Source organism: Euprymna scolopes, chromosome 6 (genome assembly GCF_053919585.1).
Source record: "Euprymna scolopes isolate OS-2025 chromosome 6, ASM5391958v1, whole genome shotgun sequence".
Taxonomy (NCBI): Eukaryota; Metazoa; Mollusca; class Cephalopoda; order Sepiida; family Sepiolidae; genus Euprymna; species Euprymna scolopes.
Genome location: NC_136487.1, coordinates 99,581,396 through 99,603,506, shown reverse-complemented (window position 1 = coordinate 99,603,506; position 22,111 = coordinate 99,581,396). Strand labels below are relative to the sequence as shown.

Genomic DNA, 22,111 nt, shown 5'->3' with positions numbered 1-22,111 from the left:
CATATACTTTTAAAGGAAAATTTAGATATATACTTTAAAAGTAATTTTTAAAAATATTTTAAACTAAGGGAAAAATTAAAAAAAAAATCATTCTTATAATATGAATTAAAAAATTCCCTCCATAAAATTAATATAAAATTAAAAAGTTTAAAAGAACAAATCAAACTGTTTTAAAATCTAGTTGAAGGTTCGAGCATTTTATTAAATGAGAAAAAAGAAAGAAAAAAATCGAATGATTTTTTTCTCCTTAGTTCTTATGACATATTTTTTTTTTCTTTCTCAGTAATTGAAATGTATCTTACGTCATGTTCATTAATTTAAAAATTTTTTATAAATGGTGCATTAAGAGCTTCTACTAATTTATTAACACTGGATTACCACACATCTAAGCAGCTCACATTGACGAGTTCTCTCACATGCGAATAACAGCAGATGGAAAAGTTCTCTCACATGCGAATAACAGCTTATGGGAAAAAGAACAACTAGAAAGGATCATTCAGTCTCTGATGATAGATTATAAATTATGAAATTAATAACATACATATAAATAAAAAGAGAGAAAAAAAACCCTAAGATGCTGTAAGAACTAAAGAAGAAAAAAAAATCGGCGCTTCTACACTATTGGGGTAAGATTTTGTAGTCGATAAAAAAAAAACAATGGTTTCAACTGTTTTTTTGTCAATTCTCATAAGTCACAATGGTTGCTTCCAAATTATGCAGTCGGAATTACCTGAATATTACTGAATTATTAAAACAACTTTAATTATAGAAGCAGGTGAAAAATTACTGCCATCATGTTTAAATCGAAACGGAAAATTACCTTCCCTTCTGAACTCTCCTGTGTCATGATCGTTTTTATTAAATTTTCTTTAATAAATAATTTTCTACCTTATCGATTTTCGTAATTTTTGGACATAATCATCTTAAAAATATGAGGAATACATAGATACCATTGTTTTCATTTGAAATTCAGTTTTACGATTTCCGAAATTTCGTCCCAACAGTGTAGAAGCGCCAAATATCATTCGGTATTTTTCTTTTTATGTTATATTCTCATTTAAAAAATGTTTGCAACTTCAAATGGTTTTTGAAACAGTTTAAACTTTTTAATTTTATAAATGCTGCTTTAAGAACTTTTTGCTATATATATATATATATATATATATATATATATATATATATATATATATATATATATATATATATATATATATATATATATATGTAGCAAAAAGTTCTTAAAGCAGCATTTAAGAAACTTTGGTAGAGTTCTCAAAAGTCAAATCGCTGAACTTGGACCCCTTAACAGCTAAATTTCTGGTCGAAAACCGATCACAAAGATTTTCTCAAATCTCAGTATATAAAATTTCGAGTCTGTAGACTTAAAATTGACAAAGTTATTGCGTAGGGAAATATACACAGACAGGCACACAGACAAACCCACAGACACGTTCACTTTTATAGATATATAGATATATATACTCCTATAAATTCGTTTTTCTAATTACTTTGGATTCCTTTTAACATTTTGTTGCAATTTAAAAACATCTTTCATCTAGCAATTAATGATATAGATATAAAATTTTCAATTAATTTTTTAAAAGTGAAACAGAATGTACTTTACATAAAATAAATCCAAGGTAATTTTTTGATTCAATTTAAATTAAATTTTTCTAACTTACTTTGTAAAATTTATAAAAGTGCATTTTGAAGATAAATATATTCCAAATTGAATCTTGTACCTTTATTTTTAAAGTCTATAGTAAAAACAATTTTCATGCAATGCTTTCCTAACTTGTATATATATATATATATATATATATATATATATATATATATATATATATATATCTTTATTCGATTGGCAAAATTTTAGAATAATTATAAAGAAGTGAACCTTCGCGTATTGAATTGTACATATAACTTGCCCCATTATATATATTTTTTCTTTTCCTCACCCCGGTTTCCATTTTTTTAGTTGATTGAATTTACGCGATGGTTCACTTCTTTATAATATATATATATATATATATATATATATATATATATATATATATATATATATATATATATATATATATATATATATGAGAACGCGGACGAATGCTTGGCATCCACTAGGATGCCCAACCCCAGATCGAACGAACTGATAAACTAATATAAAAAACAGATGAAAAAATAGATAATATGATACAAAAATTTGTATATATGCAGAAATTTTAGCAGAACGTTTTTTATTCCTTAAAACATAAAACTAGATTTGAAGGGTTTCCTCCTTTCGTGTCAGTATTTGATTTTTACGATTAAAAACTAAACATAAGAACAACTCAGAAATATGTGTGGGATCAAATTGATTAATGTTTATCATAATTTTATATATTTTTAAAGTTTTAATTTTTATTTCTTAATATCAATCTTTATGGTTTTATCTAAAGTTGAGAATTAGTTTATTTTTAGAATTTATTTTTGGGAGGTTTTCCAAACACAACCAACCGGAAGTTTATAATTATAATATTATAGCAAAATCCCAGAAAAGCAAAAATATAGAATAAAAAAATAAAATAAAAATCATAAAATACCATCGAAAAGTGCAAAAAAAACCCCAAAAAACTCCTCAGTATTTTACACAGCATATGGGTCACCGTTCCGGGGAAACAAATATAGACAAAGGCTGAAGACATAAATTAAAGTGTTAGATTTAAAAACGACGGTAACAATGTTTTTCTGATCATCTGATCATCTGTAACACATATTGAATTTTCTCTATAATCGAATACTGGTTCTCTCCCACAAACTGTACACAACACACACACACACATACATAGGGGAACCTGGGCAAAACGTGATACTTAAGGGGGAAAAACTGTTGAGTCAAAGATAGCGAAAATAATTAAAATCACAATTGCCACCGCAAATATGTAGAGCATTGCATTGAGATGTTGAACTTTCGAAACTCTAATCGCACTTAACAAAACTGTACTACTACTACTACTACTACTAATAATAATAATAATAATAATGATGTATATAAAATGTGTTTTCTCAGATGCAATGAATGTTAAATAAAATAAATCACAAAAAAATATTTCATTTCTTCCATGGAATTAATTTTTGGCATATTCTTTTTGTCTTCCCCTCTCTCTCTTTTTTTTTTTTTCAAAATGCACATATCATTGAATAGATTTGAAAATAATGAGATTCTGCCCTTTTCTGTTCTCTTTCTTTTCTCTCTTTTTGTTCTTCTACCAGCCTCTCTTCTCGTCCATATCTGTCACTTTAATCTGTACAATATATTTTTTGAAAATAAAAATGCAATATCCAAATCGCTGAGTTGATTTGACTATATTGTTTGGTTTATCCAAACTTTTTCTTTGATAAATCTAAAAGTTAAATATATATAAATAATGCAAATACAATTTCGGCCATATATGACGTAATCAAGAGATCCAACTTTCACAAACTCTACGCATTAAATAAACTGTATTTCGGCAATAACGCATAGAATGTAATCTACCAAGTGGTCTATTGTGCCTGATTTATTAGCATAGACATGGGACTTTCGATATTCCCAAAGAAAATAATATAGGGATATATCATACAAACAAAATGCTCAGTTAACAGGTTCATTTTGTGAAATTATTCGTTCATCAAATATTGCTTTCAGTAAATTGATTGTATCATTAGCAATTTGCAAACGCTATATATATATATATATATATATATATATATATATATATATATATATATATATATATATTAGACATTAAGAGGAGATTATAGATAGATATATAAATACCCGTTCACATACACATTTCACGATAAAGCTAGAACCCAGAATTAGATAAAATCGAGCAATTGCATCGACAACGGACAACGCCAGACCCAAAGTGGGTTTGGATGTACAGCATCTCATCAGTGACGTGCTCCGACATACCGCCTGCATACCAGCAGTAACTATCTTAGTTGTATATGACGCGTTGCTTGTCACATCGTAGAATGTAGAACTGGATAAAAATATAAGAATTTAAAAATCGAGGCACAGCCAATAGATTGCGCCGTGGCCCATATGGTTAGGTCGTCAGTATTGCACACTTCATGAGTGCGACGACCTGGGTTCGCGCCTATATCGGAGCACGTCACTGATGAGATGCAGTCCATCGAAACCCACTTCGGGTCTGGCGTTGTCCGTTGTCGATGTAATTGCTCGATTCTATCTAATTCTGGGTTCTAGCTTTATCATGAAAGGTGTATATGAACGGGTATTTATATATCTATCTATCTATCTATATATATTAGGGTAGGTCGATTTTTCACTTTTCTCAGAATATTAAAAAATAACACTTACCGAAAGTTGTGTCTGGACTTATTAAATACTCATGCAAAAAATTAAATCAAATGCTTGAGCGGTTTTTTGAACGTTTTGTATCAAAGTCGTAGACAAAAATATACTGAAAATTCTTCATTTTTGCAAGGTTTGTCTTGAATATTCGTGTGAATACCAACAGATTTCCATATTTCAAATCAGATGTCTTTTTATTTCATAAAAATAATTTTAATGTAACAAATCATTAATAATCTTCAAATTGAAAATTCGCACCCCCCTTTTCATTTTTTTAAAACTCTGAGGGTCACCACTTATCAAGGCTCTGTGACAAATTTAGAATAAGGGTTAAGTATTAAGTAGATGTTCTGCACTCTGTTAAGACAGGGAAGGGTATTTTTGCAGCTCCACTCCAGATGTGGCAGGAGTGCTCCCTCTTAGAGCGAAATGTTTTTTGTTACAGGTAGAGGATCGCAGTAGGAGTAAGATATTTCCTGGAGTGGTTAGGGATCTGATGTAGGCATTTCATTTCAGATTCAGGGTAAAAGTGAGTCCCAGATGTTTGTCAAAATAGGGTTCTTCATCAAGGCAAAATATGTTCATTTCAATTGGGGCAAACTGAGGATATAAGCATTAGTGATGAACAGATAGCAGTTTGATTTTGGATGTATTAAAGCTGACAAGCCATTCCTTATCTCATTGCAGCACACGTTTAAGGTCAGAGAATCGGAAAACTTCTGATCTTTATCGGCTTTTGTAGTATTGCCATAGATACATAGATGTCGACAAATGATCGAAGAATTTCGCTGTGATGTGTCGATGTACAGTTTCTGATGCTTCCATTGTTAACTTGATTGCCCGTTTCACGCCCTGAAAATGTGAGGGCAAATCTGGCAAGTCAAGCTTGGTCCCATTAAATAATGATTCTCGAAGTTCAGAATCAGAAAAATCTTCCGTCATTAGTGGTTCAAAAATACCACACAATGTCATATCTATTTATTGTGTCCAATTAATATTTGATATTCTTTTTAATCGTTTCTTGGTTGAATCTCCACTCCTGAAAGTATATAAAATTAGTTGAATATTAAAAAATTTCAATGTGTAGAGCTTTAATAATTATGGTGAAATTAGATAAAATCTTAAAAATATTTGTATATATTGGAATAAATAATTGAGTCATTGATATATGAAAAAATGCGTTAAGTATTTTTTATTTTATATTATTTTTTTTTTAAACTAATCCTAAATGTTTCTTTCTGTTATCTTGTTTATAAACGTGTTTTTTCGTGTTTTATTTATGTATTTTGTTTGTATTCTCCTGTATTATCCGCCCCCCTCATTCTACAAAGCTAAACAATAAAAACAAACAAAATGTCGGCAACTAACGATAAAAGAAAAAATGCCGGGAATTATTCTAATAGAATAGATAATGTTAGGACTTTATAAAAAAAAAAAAAAAAAGGTAGAACTTTTTTTTTTTTAACCAAAAAAAAAAAAATGTAAATTAAATATTTTCACACATCTGACCGTAACGACTTTTATACTATAAATAGATAGGCACTCGACCAAGTTATCCGGAAGTAGAAATCTTCTTTTACTCTAGAAAGACATGCCAGCTACGAGTTGACAGACGGAGAACGGAATTTTCTAGCGCAACAACGTTAAGTATTTTTTATTTTATATTATTTTTTTTTTAAACTAATCCTAAATGTTTCTTTCTGTTATCTTGTTTATAAACGTGTTTTTTCGTGTTTTATTTATGTATTTTGTTTGTATTCTCCTGTATTATCCGCCCCCCTCATTCTACAAAGCTAAACAATAAAAACAAACAAAATGTCGGCAACTAACGATTAAAGAAAAAATGCCGGGAATTATTCTAATAGAATAGATAATGTTAGGACTTTATTTAAGTAGTATACTTAATATATACTTTTTCTGCAAGCTTGCATGTATTATAAATGTTTTCTTGCTGACAAATCAAACCATCTAATATAGTTTGCCTTATGTTCTAGTACATTCGAAATATAATACAGTGCAAAGAAACAGTTACTCATGAAAACGAACCACCTAAAGTAAAACCTTGAATAATTATCTAAACTCGAATGTAAACTAATATTAAGCCGACTCTACAAACTGATAATAGTTAATTATTGGTTTTTAATTAATTATAAGATGAAACTCTAATAATTTAAACTCGATAGATAACGACAAACTTCCACCCATTAATATGGGAGGGGAGATTACCATCAAGTGTCCTGAATTGTTAACTTAGCACCAGACTTACTACTTAGATATTAAGTCAATGGCCCCATTCCCCCCCCCTTTTTTTTTTTTTTTTTTTTAATGGAGAGTAGATAATACAGTGGATGTGTTATCGGCAGCTCCAGTAACTCTCGCTTCTCCTATTTTGTCATCCAGTCCTCATTCAATGAGTGATTTTTCTGACAAAGGGTGAAGAAAAAGCTGCTTAAAGGTCGGTAGTACTTGGTGACCAGTAGTCTGAGATGTCGGAAATTTTTCTGTCTCTATCTGTCCTTGTGGCCATGTCACTAGTAAGGGTGCTGGAGGTAAACGTTTGTCTGGGCTGACGTTATCCGCCTGATAGTCAGGGACCCGAACCTTGGATTAACCACTAAGGAGGCTGTCCTATCAGCAGGCGCAAAGTACTGGGACTGCTGTATTGCCATTTGGTGAGTGGATCTGGACCATGCAGTAGTCTCTGGTGGGGCCTCTCGATGCCATACTAGTGGGTAATTGTTACGGCTTTACCTTTTCGTGTGCTACAAAAAATAAATTTCCTGTCTTTTTCTCTCTTACTTTCCCTCTCTGTACTGCTCTAACCAAGTATGCTGACCTATTCCACAAATCCCCAAACCTCAACATGAAATATCTCAAGAATAAAAACTCGATTAAACCTAGAACCCCATCTTCCAACGTAGACCCCTACTATCAGGTCTCCTTCTCCAACATCAGGGGTCTACGTTCCAACCTTCCAGAGGTTGAAACCCAGTTACAGGAGACGAAACCGGACATATTCTTTCTAAGTGAAACTGGAATAGGGCCGACCACTTCCCTAGATGAGTTCATAATTAACGGATACTCAAATTTAACAGCTAAATCTGACCCCCAAGATCGCCATGGGCATGGAATATGTGCCTACATTAAGGATGGCTTCCCGTGTGGCAGGGATATCTCTAGAGAAGATCCTAATTTACCCTATATGTGCTTCAGGGTTGCACTTGCTAACACCACTGCATTTATATTTGCCCTCTATAGGCCCCACAACAGCGGAGTTACTATCTTTAAGAGCATATCTGAGAAAATAGACCACATACTGTCTTCACATCCCTCGGCTAACATCCACATATGTGGTGACTTCAACGTCCATAACGTGGAATGGCTGACCCATTCAAATAAGACAGACGATGAGGGGAGGTTTTGTCATGATTTTGCCATTGCTTATGATCTCACTCAGATTGTTCGCGAACCCACCCGTGTGCCCGATACACCCGGTCAATATGCAAGCCTCTTAGACCTTTTTCTCTCAACTTCCCCTGAGCTATGTTCATATTCCATTCATTCTCCTCTAGGATCCTCCGACCACTCCATCGTATCAGTTAAGATAAAAACGAAATGTAAGAAGCCCCCAGACGTACCCCTCCACCGTACTGTATACCGATACTCTATGGCCGACTGGGATAGCTTCCGTACATTCATATCTGATTTACCTCTGCACTCCATGTTTAAAAAGGATGTGTCCTCTATAGTATCAGATCTGACCGAATGGTTAATTGCAGGCATAGACCAATTCATACCATCTAAAAAATTCCAACAAAAACCTAACAGCCAGCCATGGTTCTCCCCAGAATGTGCTGCTGCTATCGCGCACAGAAATCACTTTTTCCATAGCTACCAACGTAATAGATGCACTGAGACTAAAGCTGCTTTTAGGTCTGCCAGCAACCACTGTAAAAGAGTAATAAAAAATGCAAGAGATCTATATGCCCAGTCTGTTAAATCCAAGGTAGCTGATCAGCGGCTTGGATCCCACCAGTTTTGGCAAATAACAAATAGGATCCTGAACAGAAGTGTGCGCTCTATCCCAACCATTATCAATGGACCAGAGATCATCTCGTCAGCGTCAGACAAGGCCAAACTATTTGCAAAGAACTTTGCAGCTAATTCTACCCTATGCGACGAAGGCCATCAACTCCCCATATTTCCTCCTATAACACAGAACAAGCTAGGTAACATACAAATATCCGTGCATGAGGTCACCAAGCTAATAAAGAACCTAGATTCCAGTAAAGCAACTGGCCCTGATGGCATCCCAATTATAGTGTTAAAAAAGCTTCAACCAGAACTTGCTCCCATACTTACGAAACTATTCAAGCGCTGCCTTAAGGAGAAGTGCTTTCCGACTCCCTGGAAGACCTCATCAGTTTGCCCTGTATTTAAGAATTCAGGTGATAAGTCATCTCCCTCTCAATACAGACCAATAAGTCTCCTGTGTGTTATGAGTAAGTTGCTGGAATCCATATTAAATAGAGAAATAGTCAACCACCTCAGCAGGAATAACCTTCTTAGTGACACACAATATGGTTTCCGCTCTGCAAGATCTACCGCAGATGTGCTGACGGTTATATCCCACAGGATTAGTGAATCTCTTGACAAAGGCTTCCTTTCTAGGGCAATTGCTCTCGACATATCAAAGGCCTTCGACAAGGTATGGCATAAGGGTCTACTTCACAAGATTTCCAGCTACGGTATAACTGGAAATGTTTTCTCAATCATTAAATCATTTCTCTCCGATAGGCTCATAAGAGTAGTGGTAGATGGACAAAAATCGGAGGCCTGCAATATAAATGCTGGAGTCCCTCAGGGGTCAATCCTGGGCCCAACTCTCTTCCTGATCTACATCAATGACCTCCCTAAACACATACTTAAATCATTCGTTGACATCTATGCTGATGACACGACCATCTATGGCAACACATCAAAGGCTGTAAATGACAAAGTTCTCTCTGATTCTCCCTCCTCTGATCTCGAGCGCGTGGTTCAGTGGGGGAAAAGGTGGCTGGTTACCTTTAATGCATCCAAAACCAAACTGCTATCCTTACATCATCAACGCTCTGATCCCCATCTTGCATCAATTGTGATGGATGGCTCTCGTCAGGGTGAGGCCCCGTGTTTTGACAAGCTTCTGGGTTTGACCTTTACTCCTGATCTGAAATGGAACACGTACATCAAGTCTGTTGCCAAGGTCGCTGGAAAGATGGTGGGATCCTTCTACCGCTCCAGAAGATATCTCACTACGGTTGCAATTCTCTATCTATATAAAAGCCAAGTACGTCCAAGGATGGAATACTGCTGCCATATCTGGGTAGGAGCTGCTAAAGACAGCCTATCCTGCCTTGACAGAGTACAAAATAGACTTCGTGGCTTAGTGGGGGATGCCCTTTTCTCTACCCTGCAACCTCTCTCCCACAGAAGAGACGTTGCGAGCCTGTCCTTGTTTTATCGTTATTTCCATGGCAGATGCTCGTCTGAACTCCAATCTCTGGTCCCCCCTCGCCAATCTTTCACGAAACACACCCGTCTAGCTGAATCCACTGTGAAAAATTTCCCCCACTCTATATCTGTGCCTAAATCAAAACGCAGATTCCATGAACAAAGCTTCTTTCTTAGAACTGCACGCCTGTGGAACTCTGTTCCGTCTGTCTGCTTCCCTCCGGACTACAACTTGGATGTCTTCAAGTCCAATGTTAACAAATTCCTAATGAACCGCCCCCTTAAGTAAACATTTCAGCAAATCTCCTCACTAACGTGATGTACTTGCAATAACCCTTATCCCTGAGTGGCTTCCGGGCCTTGATAAGTGGTGATCACTGTGTAAAAAAAAAAAAAAAAAAAATGTTTACTTACCAAATGACCAAAATTCTTTTTAAAGCTTCTTCTCTTACTTCAACTTCATCCGACTGACCATTAAATATAGATGGTTTTCAGGGAGTAAACAAAATGCATTACCTTTTATGTTTTTAATGCGATCTGGATAATATTAAATATGGGCAATTGCTGATTGTGTGTTTTTTAATTTCAAACCAACAAATGGCATACACATTTACAATAAAATTTATTAACTTCTGGAGTTTTGTTGTACATTTTTTATTTACCCCTCTCGTTCCCTTTTACTTTTCTAATAGCACTTTTATCAACTGGACCAAGATGAAAAGTACCTTTCGATCCTATTTTGCTCCTCTGATCCTTAAGGTATTTACGGTCCTCAACTGGAACCTGAAAATTTTGAAATTGTAGATTTTCGGGGCATTTTGAATAAAATATCTGAAAAAAATACACTCAGATATTAAATTACACAAATAATTTTAAAATAAATTTGATTAAAAATTTGGTGCCTATGCACTTATGTAACCGTGCTATTTTTACAAATCGTATTTTCAAGTTAAATTCGATTTTAAAATAGTTTTCTAAATAATAACGTTATTATTTCAGCACGGTAACATAAGTGCAAAAGTAAAAACAATTTTAAATTTGATGAAATTTGAAATAAATACAATAAGTTAAAGTACTGTTTACTTACCTTAAAGAGAAATCTGAGTTGTGCCGGTAAAGTTTTTTTTTTAATGCATAACCACTATCTTTTTAAATAGAAACAAATCACAATAATTATATACATTGTTTTCTTTATATTTAAGTCTATTTTAATTAAAAATTTGAGCGATATTTAAAGAGAAATAAGGTGCTGAGCTAATTCAAGAGTTTATTAAAAATGTAAACAATAAACATAGGATAACTCATGCAGTTGTAACCGATGATTCCGTATAATTACCCAACAAATAAAACTTCCATATATATAGATATTTCTATATTAAATCTAATATTATAACGTTTTAATTCCTTTTTATTTTTGATATTTACGTCTAAACTTTAAAACGCGGAATAATAAACTTTAAAATATTTATTATAATAATGTATTGTATTTATTTTTGTTAATACTCGGATTTTATTTAAGCAATATGTTCCCTGAGTGACACCGATACCCTAATAAAAATCCGAATTAATTTTATTTATTTAGCTGGAATGCTCAACAAAATACAAAATTAAAAATAAAATTATTGTGCTCACTTTTGACATTATTTTGCAACTTTCTTCAAATGCCATTTTGTACAATTCCAAAATCGACCTACCCTTATATATATATATATATATATATATATATATATATATATATATATATATATATAGTTAGTAAGTTATAAAATCTTACTAACTAGCTCTACCTACGTATTGAGCACTTTTGAAATAAATACTTAAAGTTTACGCATAAATCTATACTTTCGTATATTAATTTTATGTGAGTAAATTAAGTAGTTATATATATATATATATATATATATGTATATATATATATATATGCGTGTGTGTGTGTGCGTGTACGTATATATATGTATATATATATATATTTTTCATATATTACTAAAATAGTAACCGTATTATTTTATTTTTTTATTGGGGAAGAGGTATTATCAACTGGAGAGCCATGTATTTAACAACTGCCCTGTTTTTAAATCTCTGAAACAGCTACATGGTAAACAGCTGATGATCTACTTACAAAATTTTAGTTAAGGTTTTCTCTTTTCATCCTTAAATTCTGTTTTAAAATTGAAGACTTTTGCGAAATCGGCTTATGTAAGTGCTAAGTCTATTTCTATTTAACAAATTTAGTTAAGGCCATTTTTTTCATCCATATATAAATGAATTCTCGTCGGTCATTATAAACTTTTAGAAATCGGATTATATAGGTGCTTAGTCTGCCATAGGTCAAAATATTTTTCCCTTCCAGGATTCTAAACTGCATTCTTTATTTTTATTTTTGCACTTTTTATTCCAAACTTCTTTAGACTATATATATAGTTCGTGTACATGTATGGATATAAATATTTAATTGTTATAAGCTTGTTGTTGGTTGTTGAAAATATATTTTTTTAATTTTGTAGATGGAAACAGCGGAGGTGAATTCGACATTATCCGAGAAACTGGTCACATTAGGACATTGAAAATCTTGGATTATGATAGTTTGATGAAAAGCACTTTCACACTCAAAGTGGAGGCAGCTGACAAAAACGGGGGCCCTGGTTCTCTTACTGACACAACATTACTTAATATAATACTGATCAGGGTCAATGAATTCCCGCCAGTTTTTTCACAAAACACTTACCTAGTGAGTGTTAAAGAGTCGGAACCAGTTGGTTTCCAGTTTCTTCAGCTGTCGTCTTCAGATAAGGATCGCGGACCTGATGGAAATATCTATTACTCACTTATGCCCAGCTCAAGTGGATCATTGTTCACCCTGGACAGCATTAATGGTCAACTTTTCCTCCAACGATCACTTGATTTTGAAACAACAGAGAGACACGTGTTTAATGTCACAGCCACTGACAAGGGCAGTAATCCCTTGTCCAGCGTAGCAACTGTCGTTGTGGACGTACAAAATATAAACGATGAGATGCCAGAGTGTCCCATGATGTTTCTGACTGAGGATGTTCAAGAAGATTTCCCTACACAGAAAACGATTATAAACATCGGTTGTAAGGACAAAGATGCTGGCATGTATGGCCAATTAAGCTTTTCCATAAAAACTATCCGTGGACGTGGCTCATTCTCAATGGATAACGCTGGCAATTTATCTTTAAGCTCCTCTCTTGATTACGAAGCAAGTGACATTCAACTTTTAGTGATCACAATTTACGACGGAGGGACCCCGCCACAAACAGCCATAGTCAATGTGAAGATTACTGTTATCGATGTTAACGAAGCGATTCCTGTATTTGATTTTTTCTCGCATTCGATCACCATTCCAGAGTCAGCTCCCATTGGTCATCTGGTGTTAAAAGTAGTTGCTCACGATAACGACTCATCGGAAAAATTGACGTTCTTCTTTACAACGCCAAGTAATGAGTTTGAAATCCACCCCATCTCTGGGGTAATCAGAGTCAAATCGTTGCTCGATTTCGAAAGCAAGAATTCCTTCACTTTGCTCATTTCGGTCGCTGACAGCGGGACTTTACCACAAAGTTACTCTACCCAGACAACGGTGGTTGTGACGCTTACCGATGTGAACGAATCACCACCAATATTCTCTACAAGCATCTACCGAATAAATGTCAAGGAAAACATGCCACCGGACTCCACAGTAGCAATTCTTACAGTGACAGATGGCGATACAGGCGTAAATGCACAAGCCACATTCCAGATTGTCAGTGGAGACGCAACTAATGCATTTCAAGTAGCACGAAACGGAGCTGGAAATTGCGATGTCTCGCTCTCCCCTTCGTCGTTAATTGATTATGAAAAAATTACACAATATAGTTTATTGATACGAGCTGTTGATAAAGGTGGGTTATCTTCAGAAGCGACACTTGTTGTACAAGTAAGTTTTGCTTTCCTTATATTATTCCTTTAAACTAGCGGGACCTGTGGAAATTCCACAGTGGCATCTTTCATATGCGCATTCTGTGGGCGTTCAGCATGAATAAAGACACCATCTAGCCCTTTTGTTAAAACTGTAAAAATATTTATCGAAGCAAGTCTATATATTGGTACAGTAGCGTGTAAAACAATAAAAAAGGATAGAACAGTAATATTTAATAATGTAAGCATAACCGTTAAAAACAATATAAAGTAGTGATTTCAAAAATAAAAAACAAAATAGATGAGTTGAGTGATATCATCTATAATCGAAAACAAAACAAAAACTCATGAAGAATTCTTGGCAAAATTATTTATTACAAGCAATGGAAGTACACAACAATTTTTAAAGGACAGCCACTCGAAAGAAAAAAGATGTAAGCTTGACACACAAGGTAACATAACAAAGTACCAGCATCGGTCGGTCGGTCTGTCTCTCTCTCTCTCTTTCTTTCTCTCTCTCTCTCTCTCTCTCTCTCACACACACACACACACACACACACACACACACACAATAAAAATGTAAACAAATCAAAAATTGAAAAAAAAATAACTGGTGTAGATATGATTACAAAAAATAAAACTACAAGAACGCATCATTTTTTTTTCTCAAACACACACAAACATACACACACACATAGATGAACGTAAGTATATACACATACAGAAATAAAAATGTAGTAGTAACAATATTATAATAACGAAAACAACAGCATCGGTCGACCGGTCTCTTTCTCTCTCTCTCTCTCTCTCTCTCTCTCTCTCTCTCTCTCAAACAATAAACAATGTAAAAAAATAAACAATGAAAAAACAAATAACTGCTGTAGATATTATTTCAAAATATAGAACTGCAGAGATGCATCAATATTTGTCCCAAATATTTTAAATTAGAAAAATTATAGCGTCCGCCGGCTAGAAAGGTAATACTCTAAATTTTATAGAATTAAAAACAAATATACCGATGTAATCATGCTAATCAAATGCAGCCTGGAGTTCCGAAATTAATGTATATTCCGGAATTACACACACACACACACACACACACACACACACACACACACACACACACACACACACACACACACGTAGTAACAATAATATTTTAATTAACGAAAACATCAACATCGGTCGGTGGTACCCGGTCTCGGTCTCTCTCCCTTTCTCTGTTTCCGACTCTCTCTCTCTTTCTCTCTCTCTCAATTAATAAAAATCTAAAAAATAAACAATGAAAAAAAAAAACAAAACAAATAACTGCTGCAGATATTATTACAAAATATAGAACTGCAGTGATGCATCAATTTTCGTTCCAAATATTTTGAATTAGAAAACTTATAGCGTCCGCCAGCCGAGAAATTTGTATTATCGTTTTTTTATTACGGAATAACTTAAAATCAATTATTTCTTAACAACTTTTGTATTTCCAGAAAGATAAAACCCTAAATGTTATAGAATTAAAAACAAATATAGCGGTGAGAACACGAAAATCAAATGCCGCCTGGAGCCTTCGTAAATATGTATTCCGGAGTTAATGTGGATTCCGGAATTAAATCTAAACCAATGAAATTTGTTGGAAAGCGTCATGCACAAAAGAACACACACGCTATCGTATTACTATATCGATATAGACATGATAGAAGTTGTTGTCTATTATATTGATGTTTTCATAATAAGTACTTCCATAGAACGTAAAGTAATTCCACGTCTAAGGACCCGTGTCATTTCGGAGTTTTTCTTCTTCTATACCCGTTGCTCTATCAGTTTCTTCTTACTATTTTTATTAGCAGTCTCTTCTTACCATTCTTGTTTCACTTATGGTTCATCAGAACAAGGTGATCTATCTATATTCTAAAGTTTATTTGTAGATTCAAATTTTGAGTAATTGCCTAATTTCGTGCACACATTTATCACTTCTTATGCATTTGCATACATAAACAGATCACGCAATAAGTCGCATTCATAACTAACTAAACAGTTTTTTGCGAAATTAAACTATTCGTTAACATAGTCTTTTTCTAAGGAGCTATACTGATTCCAACACTTATCGATGTTTATTTTTTTTTTGTAGAACTGGCCTCAAAATACACCTCAGTTTCCGATATAACGTTTTCATTGAAACAAAATCCTTATTCTCTAAACAGTAGCTGATGTTCAAATCTAAAGTTGGTGGGTGCGGAAACCATTAGAAGTGCGATTCATATCATTTTACCATTGTTGCGCTCGACTTTTGACCGGCTGAATTACCTCTTCTTCATTGTGGCTGTTTTGAGCGATTTTTTCTTACAAACGCACCAGTAATTCAATATGATATTTGCCAGCGATGGTTCCTTGCTTCAAGTAAACAATGAACAAAAAGTTGTTGCACATCCCAAAATGCAGGGAACAAAATCTTGCCTTCTGATGTTTGCGTATTTGGTGACATTGGTTGTCACCTGCTACTGTCGACTCAGCTCACCGCTGATTGTGGCGTGAAATGGTGAATCCATGCATTGTCACATATCGACACAAACGCCCTTTTTGTTGCATTTAAACAGTTGCACACCAAGTTCTGAATCGGGTTTTTGTACTTTGATTGATTGTGAGCATACATCACATCCACTTTAAACACAGCTTTTTGATTGAGAAGTATTTATGCACAACTCACAAAACTTCAATGTACTCTCGGTTAAAACAAGTTGTGGATTGGTTTATGTTGCCGAATCTGGGCAACCCGAGAGTTCAGTATCATTTCTGTCGATTTTGTCAGCATACAATATTTTTACGATAGTTTTATGTGTAACAAACTCCGGATAACACTTATAAAGTCGTTGCTTTGTTGATCAGCATTTTTTATGAGAAAGCAATATATTTTCTATAAAAAAAGCAATGATTTATCAATACAAATAGAAATATATATTTTATCAATACAAAAATAAATATATATTTTTATATACATATTTATTTATCAATACAATATAAATATATATTTTCTATAAAAAAGCAATGATTTATCAATATATTTGTATTAAAAAGCAATGATTTATCGAGATATTTTTTTAATTAAAAAGCAATGATTTATCAATATATTTTTTATTAAAACACAGTAGTCTATTAATACCATTTTTCATAAAAAATCAATAATTTATTGATACATTTTTTTCATAAAAAGATATAATTTATTAGTACAGTTTATCATTAAAAAGCAATAATTTATCAATACATTATATAATTAAAAATCAATAAATAATCAATAGATTTTTTCCACTAAGCAATAATTTATCAATACATTTTTAAAAACAATAATTTATCAATACATTTGTTCATTATGAATTAATAATTCATCAGTACATTTTTTCATTATAAAGCAATAATGTATAAATTCATTCGTTTATTAAAAATCAATAATTTATCAATACTTTTTTTTATTAAAAATCAATAACTTATGAATACATTTTTTATTTAAAAGCAATAATTTATAAATACATTGTTTTAATAAAAAACAATAATTTAGCAATACTTTTTTTTATAAAAAATCAATAATTTATCGATACATCATTTTCATTAAAAAGCAATAATTTATCCATACTTTTTTATTAAAAAGCAAAAATTTATCAATGCATTTTTTATTGAAAAACAATTATTTATGAATACATTTTTTCATTAAAAAACAATAATTTATCAACGCATTGTTTCATTAAAAAATAATTTATCAATACATTTTTTCATTAAAAAACAGTAATATATCCCTACATTTTTTCATTAAAAACAATAATTTACCAATGCATATTTTTCATTACAAAACAATAATTTATCAATATATTTTATTGCAGAAAATTAAGATTCTTCTCTTATAAGAACATGCAACAATATCTTTACTAAAATAACTGTAATTTGTAAACGAATTATACGATTGAACTAAATTTTCGACGCATGCTATTTAAATGTTAGTTATTAATAAAAGTCATATAGATACTTTTATTAGTGGTACTATCTATATATCAGGTTCGGGACTTAACGGATACTAGATGATACAACGATTAACTAACATTTGTTTCAAGCTACCAACAACAATAACTAAAATCAGAGAATTTCTTGTTAGGGTTAAAAGTTGATGTGAATGAATCTTCTATCTCTGCGATTGTTTACAGAGCAAAATATTAAAATACATTCGCCATATCAAATACACGCTGCGATGCAAACACTGTTTTCCACTGATTCTCCCTATATTTTCATCACAACGATTACCTGTTTTTATCGAAAACCTTTAGACATACAATTTGTCATACATTAAACTTTTATCTATGGCAAATAATCTCTTATTCCATATTAACCATTATATAAAAAAACAGAATTATTCGATTAAATATCAGTAGTAGTTAAATACCTCACCTTACTTGAGCACTTCCTTGATAAATTTCCAGATAAATTTTAACCATGGAGAAGGTTGTAAAGGCGATAAGCCAAAGCACTACTGACATCGAGTAGTAATCAATGTATAATCTTTTTTACGAACATTGAATGTTTTTCAGTACAATACGTCCGATTCAAAAAGAGTGTTCAAAATCTTTGTTTTTCAGGTGCAACCATGGAATGAATACCGGCCATTATTTCAAAATATTTCCTCAAACCTAAAAATCAAAGAAGACGTTACCATTGGAACGATTCTCACCACAATAACTGCCCATGACGGAGACGCTGGCCTCGATGGTACAATATTCTATGAGCTTTCCAGCAACTTTGGTAAATTCCTAATTGATCAGCACAGCGGATTAATCACCGTATCTGATAAACTAGATAGAGAGCAGGTGGAATCCTATCAGCTACTGGTTGTCGCAAAAGACGGCGGAATCAACCCGTCGGCTCTGACATCAACACTTAGCTTGACTATTACAATCGAAGATGTGAATGACAATGACCCGACGTGCACAAATCGTCAACAGAACATTGCGTTTTTGAGTGAAAGCCAGCCGGTAGGAACTTTTGTTTTTCAATTGTCCTGTAGCGACAGCGACCGAGATGCCGATGCTAAGAACAATCAGCTTCACTATACAATCACTCAGGGTAACATCGCTGCTGTGTTTGCTGTTAATGTTAGTACAGGCCTTTTGATCACCAAAGCTGTTGTGGATCGTGAGGTGCAAGCCTTTTATGAATTAACGATAAGGGTTTCTGATTTTGGAACGCCATCGAGATCTATTGATCAAATTGTGCACATCCGGATAACAGGTACGTTACTTTTGTTGCTGTTGGATAAATTTACAATTAAACATAATAACTGAAGTCTTTGAATCTCTCATTAAAGTAACCGAAAATAGTAAATCGCGGGTTTCTTTGAAGATCCCAAGATTAAGTTGTAAAGATTGTTGTTTTATTATTTTTCTGTTCATCGCGATTTTGAAGAAGTTAAATACTTTCAATCAAACTTGTTCGATTTTAATGCCCGATGGCAGCGATATAGATTAAAAGTGAGAAAGGGATTTCAATATAAGATTCACCAGTACCAAAATTATTTACATATCCGTTTAATATCAGTAGTAGTTAAATACCTCACCTTATATATAATATATTCTCTTTGTAATATTCATTTATTGATCCCTCTTTTGTCACTTTTGATCACGTTGTTATTACATCGTATAATCAGACTAGATTCGTCGTAATTTTACATCGTAAATATATTTTATTGTTTTGCATTTGCTCATGATGACTATTGGAAAGCATATGGTTCAACTAAGAAGATATCACTTAACTTGATTGCCTTACATTCACACACATAATCACAAACACACACAAACACACACACGGACTTAGTTTTCACGTGAATAGACTTTCTCACAACCATGACAGAGGATCATATATGGTTTAGTGGCAGTTTTAGTTATTTAGAACTGCTTTAAAGTTTCACCGCTCACTCATTTTTCGATCAAATTTCAAACAATTATTACAGTTTATAGATAACTTTCTCAGCTATATTGTGATTTTTTTTTTCAATTTTCGTTCAGTAAAACAAAAGTTATGATGAATATTCTGGTGTTCAAAATCGTAAAAATATATAAGGAGGTGAACGACGCTTTTTATGACCGGTTTAAATTCAATTTATAAAATTATATAATCAATTCTAATGGCTGCAATATTTTAAGTTATTAAAATATATTGTCCTTTTCTTTTCCAGTTTTAACAACTAGTCCTTTACTTTCCATGCTTAAACTTAACCATATTTCGCATTTTCTATTATAATGATATATATATATATATATAAATGCATCGCTGGATTGTCACGAATAACAGGGACGTGTCCAGTGATGAAAACAAAGTTTCCAGCGACGGTTATGATATGTGGTGTGGTTTCAAATAAAGGTCACATTATGCCACCTCTTCGAAGTCGGCTTGAAAGTCAACATCAAAGTGTACCTGGATGTGCTAAAGAGTGTGGTGATCCCCTGATGCAATCAGATGGCTGCTGGCAGACCAGGTGTGACAGCAGGACTCGGCGCCAGCCCACAAGTTAAAAGAGATCCAGATTTAGCTTTAGAAGGAGTGCTATAACTTTGTACCCTTCTCCCAATGCCCCCTTGCTATCCCGATCTGAACCCGTTGGACTACTTCCTTTGATCATATGTCGAGAACATCACCAACATGACCTCCCACAACACTAAAGTCAGCCTGATCGCCGCCACCCGCTAAGTATTCACCGAGTTCCTGCCGGCGCTTATGGAAAAGGCATGCTCTCAGTTCTGGATCTTTATCGAGGTGGAGATGGAGCCTGAAAGCGGTTACGTTGAAAAGATGTCAGCTCTACTAATTAAAGTAACTGAATTGATTTTTTTAATAAAAGATTTAAAATAAAGCTGTAGTGTTGTTTTCTTTAGGGCGATACTGTTATCGTTCCTCCCTGTAAAAGAAGGCATGTGATTGGCTGAATTATTATCTGTGAACTCGACTCTAAAGTATTTACATTTATTCGTATATATTTCACGCACTTCGATACTAATATATTGTTAAAAGATATGAACTGAAAATTAAAGGTAAATAACAACGTGTTCAATTGATTATAAGCAATGAATCGCATACGCTATGGATTTTCTGGCATTAAATAACTTTTTCATTTGCTGTTAAACAGTTAAACCAAACTGCTAACTTTTCTTTTCTAAAAACCTTTGAAAATGTTGTTTGCTTTTCCGATTATAACAGATGTCAATGACAATGCTCCCGTATTTACGTCGACCAATTACACTGCATCAGTGTCCGAGAGTTTCAGCTCGGCTAATGTTGTTCTGAAAGTGACCGCTACAGATAAAGACGTCGGAGATGCAGGTAAAAAATAACTTTATTAATATCGAAAATTGAAATAATTTCCAATCGTTTGGGTAGATGATTATATATATATATATATATATACATATATATATATATATAAATGAAAATTGATTTTACATTGTCAATAATTAAATAATAGAATCAACATTATTTACATCGTTAAACATATGAATGTAACTCTTATATGATGCAATCACGTCTGTATCGTTACGAGTTGATTCTAACAAAATAGTGAATATCATAAAGTAATTGGATTTGAATAATTAAGCTAAACTTATTAAAGAAAACTTTGTATGTATATAAAAATGTATTTACATAATAACCTATTATTTGCTACCATTTATTAGAAGTTACTAATTCTCTCATATCGAACTAATAAATCAGGGTGAATAAGAAACTCTCTTTCTCATCTTACAGCATTTATACATGAACGGTTCAATGCTTTACTAGGCTATTTCTCATTATTATACAATCTATTTAATATTAAAAGAATCTACTTTATTGTTATAATATATATCATTGATTCAGCTAGTCTACAATATTGGGAATTCGATTTTCATACATGCACACACATTCATTCTCCATCTCCTCACTTTATCTTCCTCCAACTTTCTCTACGCTCTCACTTCATTAAGATGAAACTTTTTGCCGTGACGAAGATTTGAACATTCAAACCAAAATACCAGAACTGATCAAACTTTGAAACATTTTGCTGTGTTAATTTTATATAGTTATATAGCCTATCAATTTATTTCAGATGTTAACCATCTCATTTTTTGTCGGAAATTTAAATAACCGCTTGTATCTGCAAATGTACGCATACAGAATAAATATAAAAATGTCTATATACAGAATAAATATGCAAATGTATATATTGTTACGACTCGGCTATCTCCACGGTGAACTATAGAGATATGATCGCAACGATAATAATAATAATAATAAAATTTTTCTTCCGGGATTAAAACGTAAATACGGGAAGGGATTATCCAAATTCTTCAGAGACAACGGTAA

General features: G+C 33.0%; 1 protein-coding gene across 1 annotated transcript in view; it reads left to right on the top strand.

Annotated features, from left to right (window-relative positions):
• LOC145277819 (protocadherin Fat 4-like) overlaps window positions 1–22,111 on the top strand; it is a 514,458-nt gene that overhangs the window by 392,903 nt on the left and 99,444 nt on the right. The window contains exons 19-21 of the mRNA XM_080129718.1: window positions 12,337–13,769; window positions 18,361–19,009; window positions 20,972–21,094. Coding sequence (XP_079985844.1) covers window positions 12,337–13,769; window positions 18,361–19,009; window positions 20,972–21,094 — 2,205 coding nt within the window. The remainder of the gene's footprint in view (window positions 1–12,336; window positions 13,770–18,360; window positions 19,010–20,971; window positions 21,095–22,111) is intronic.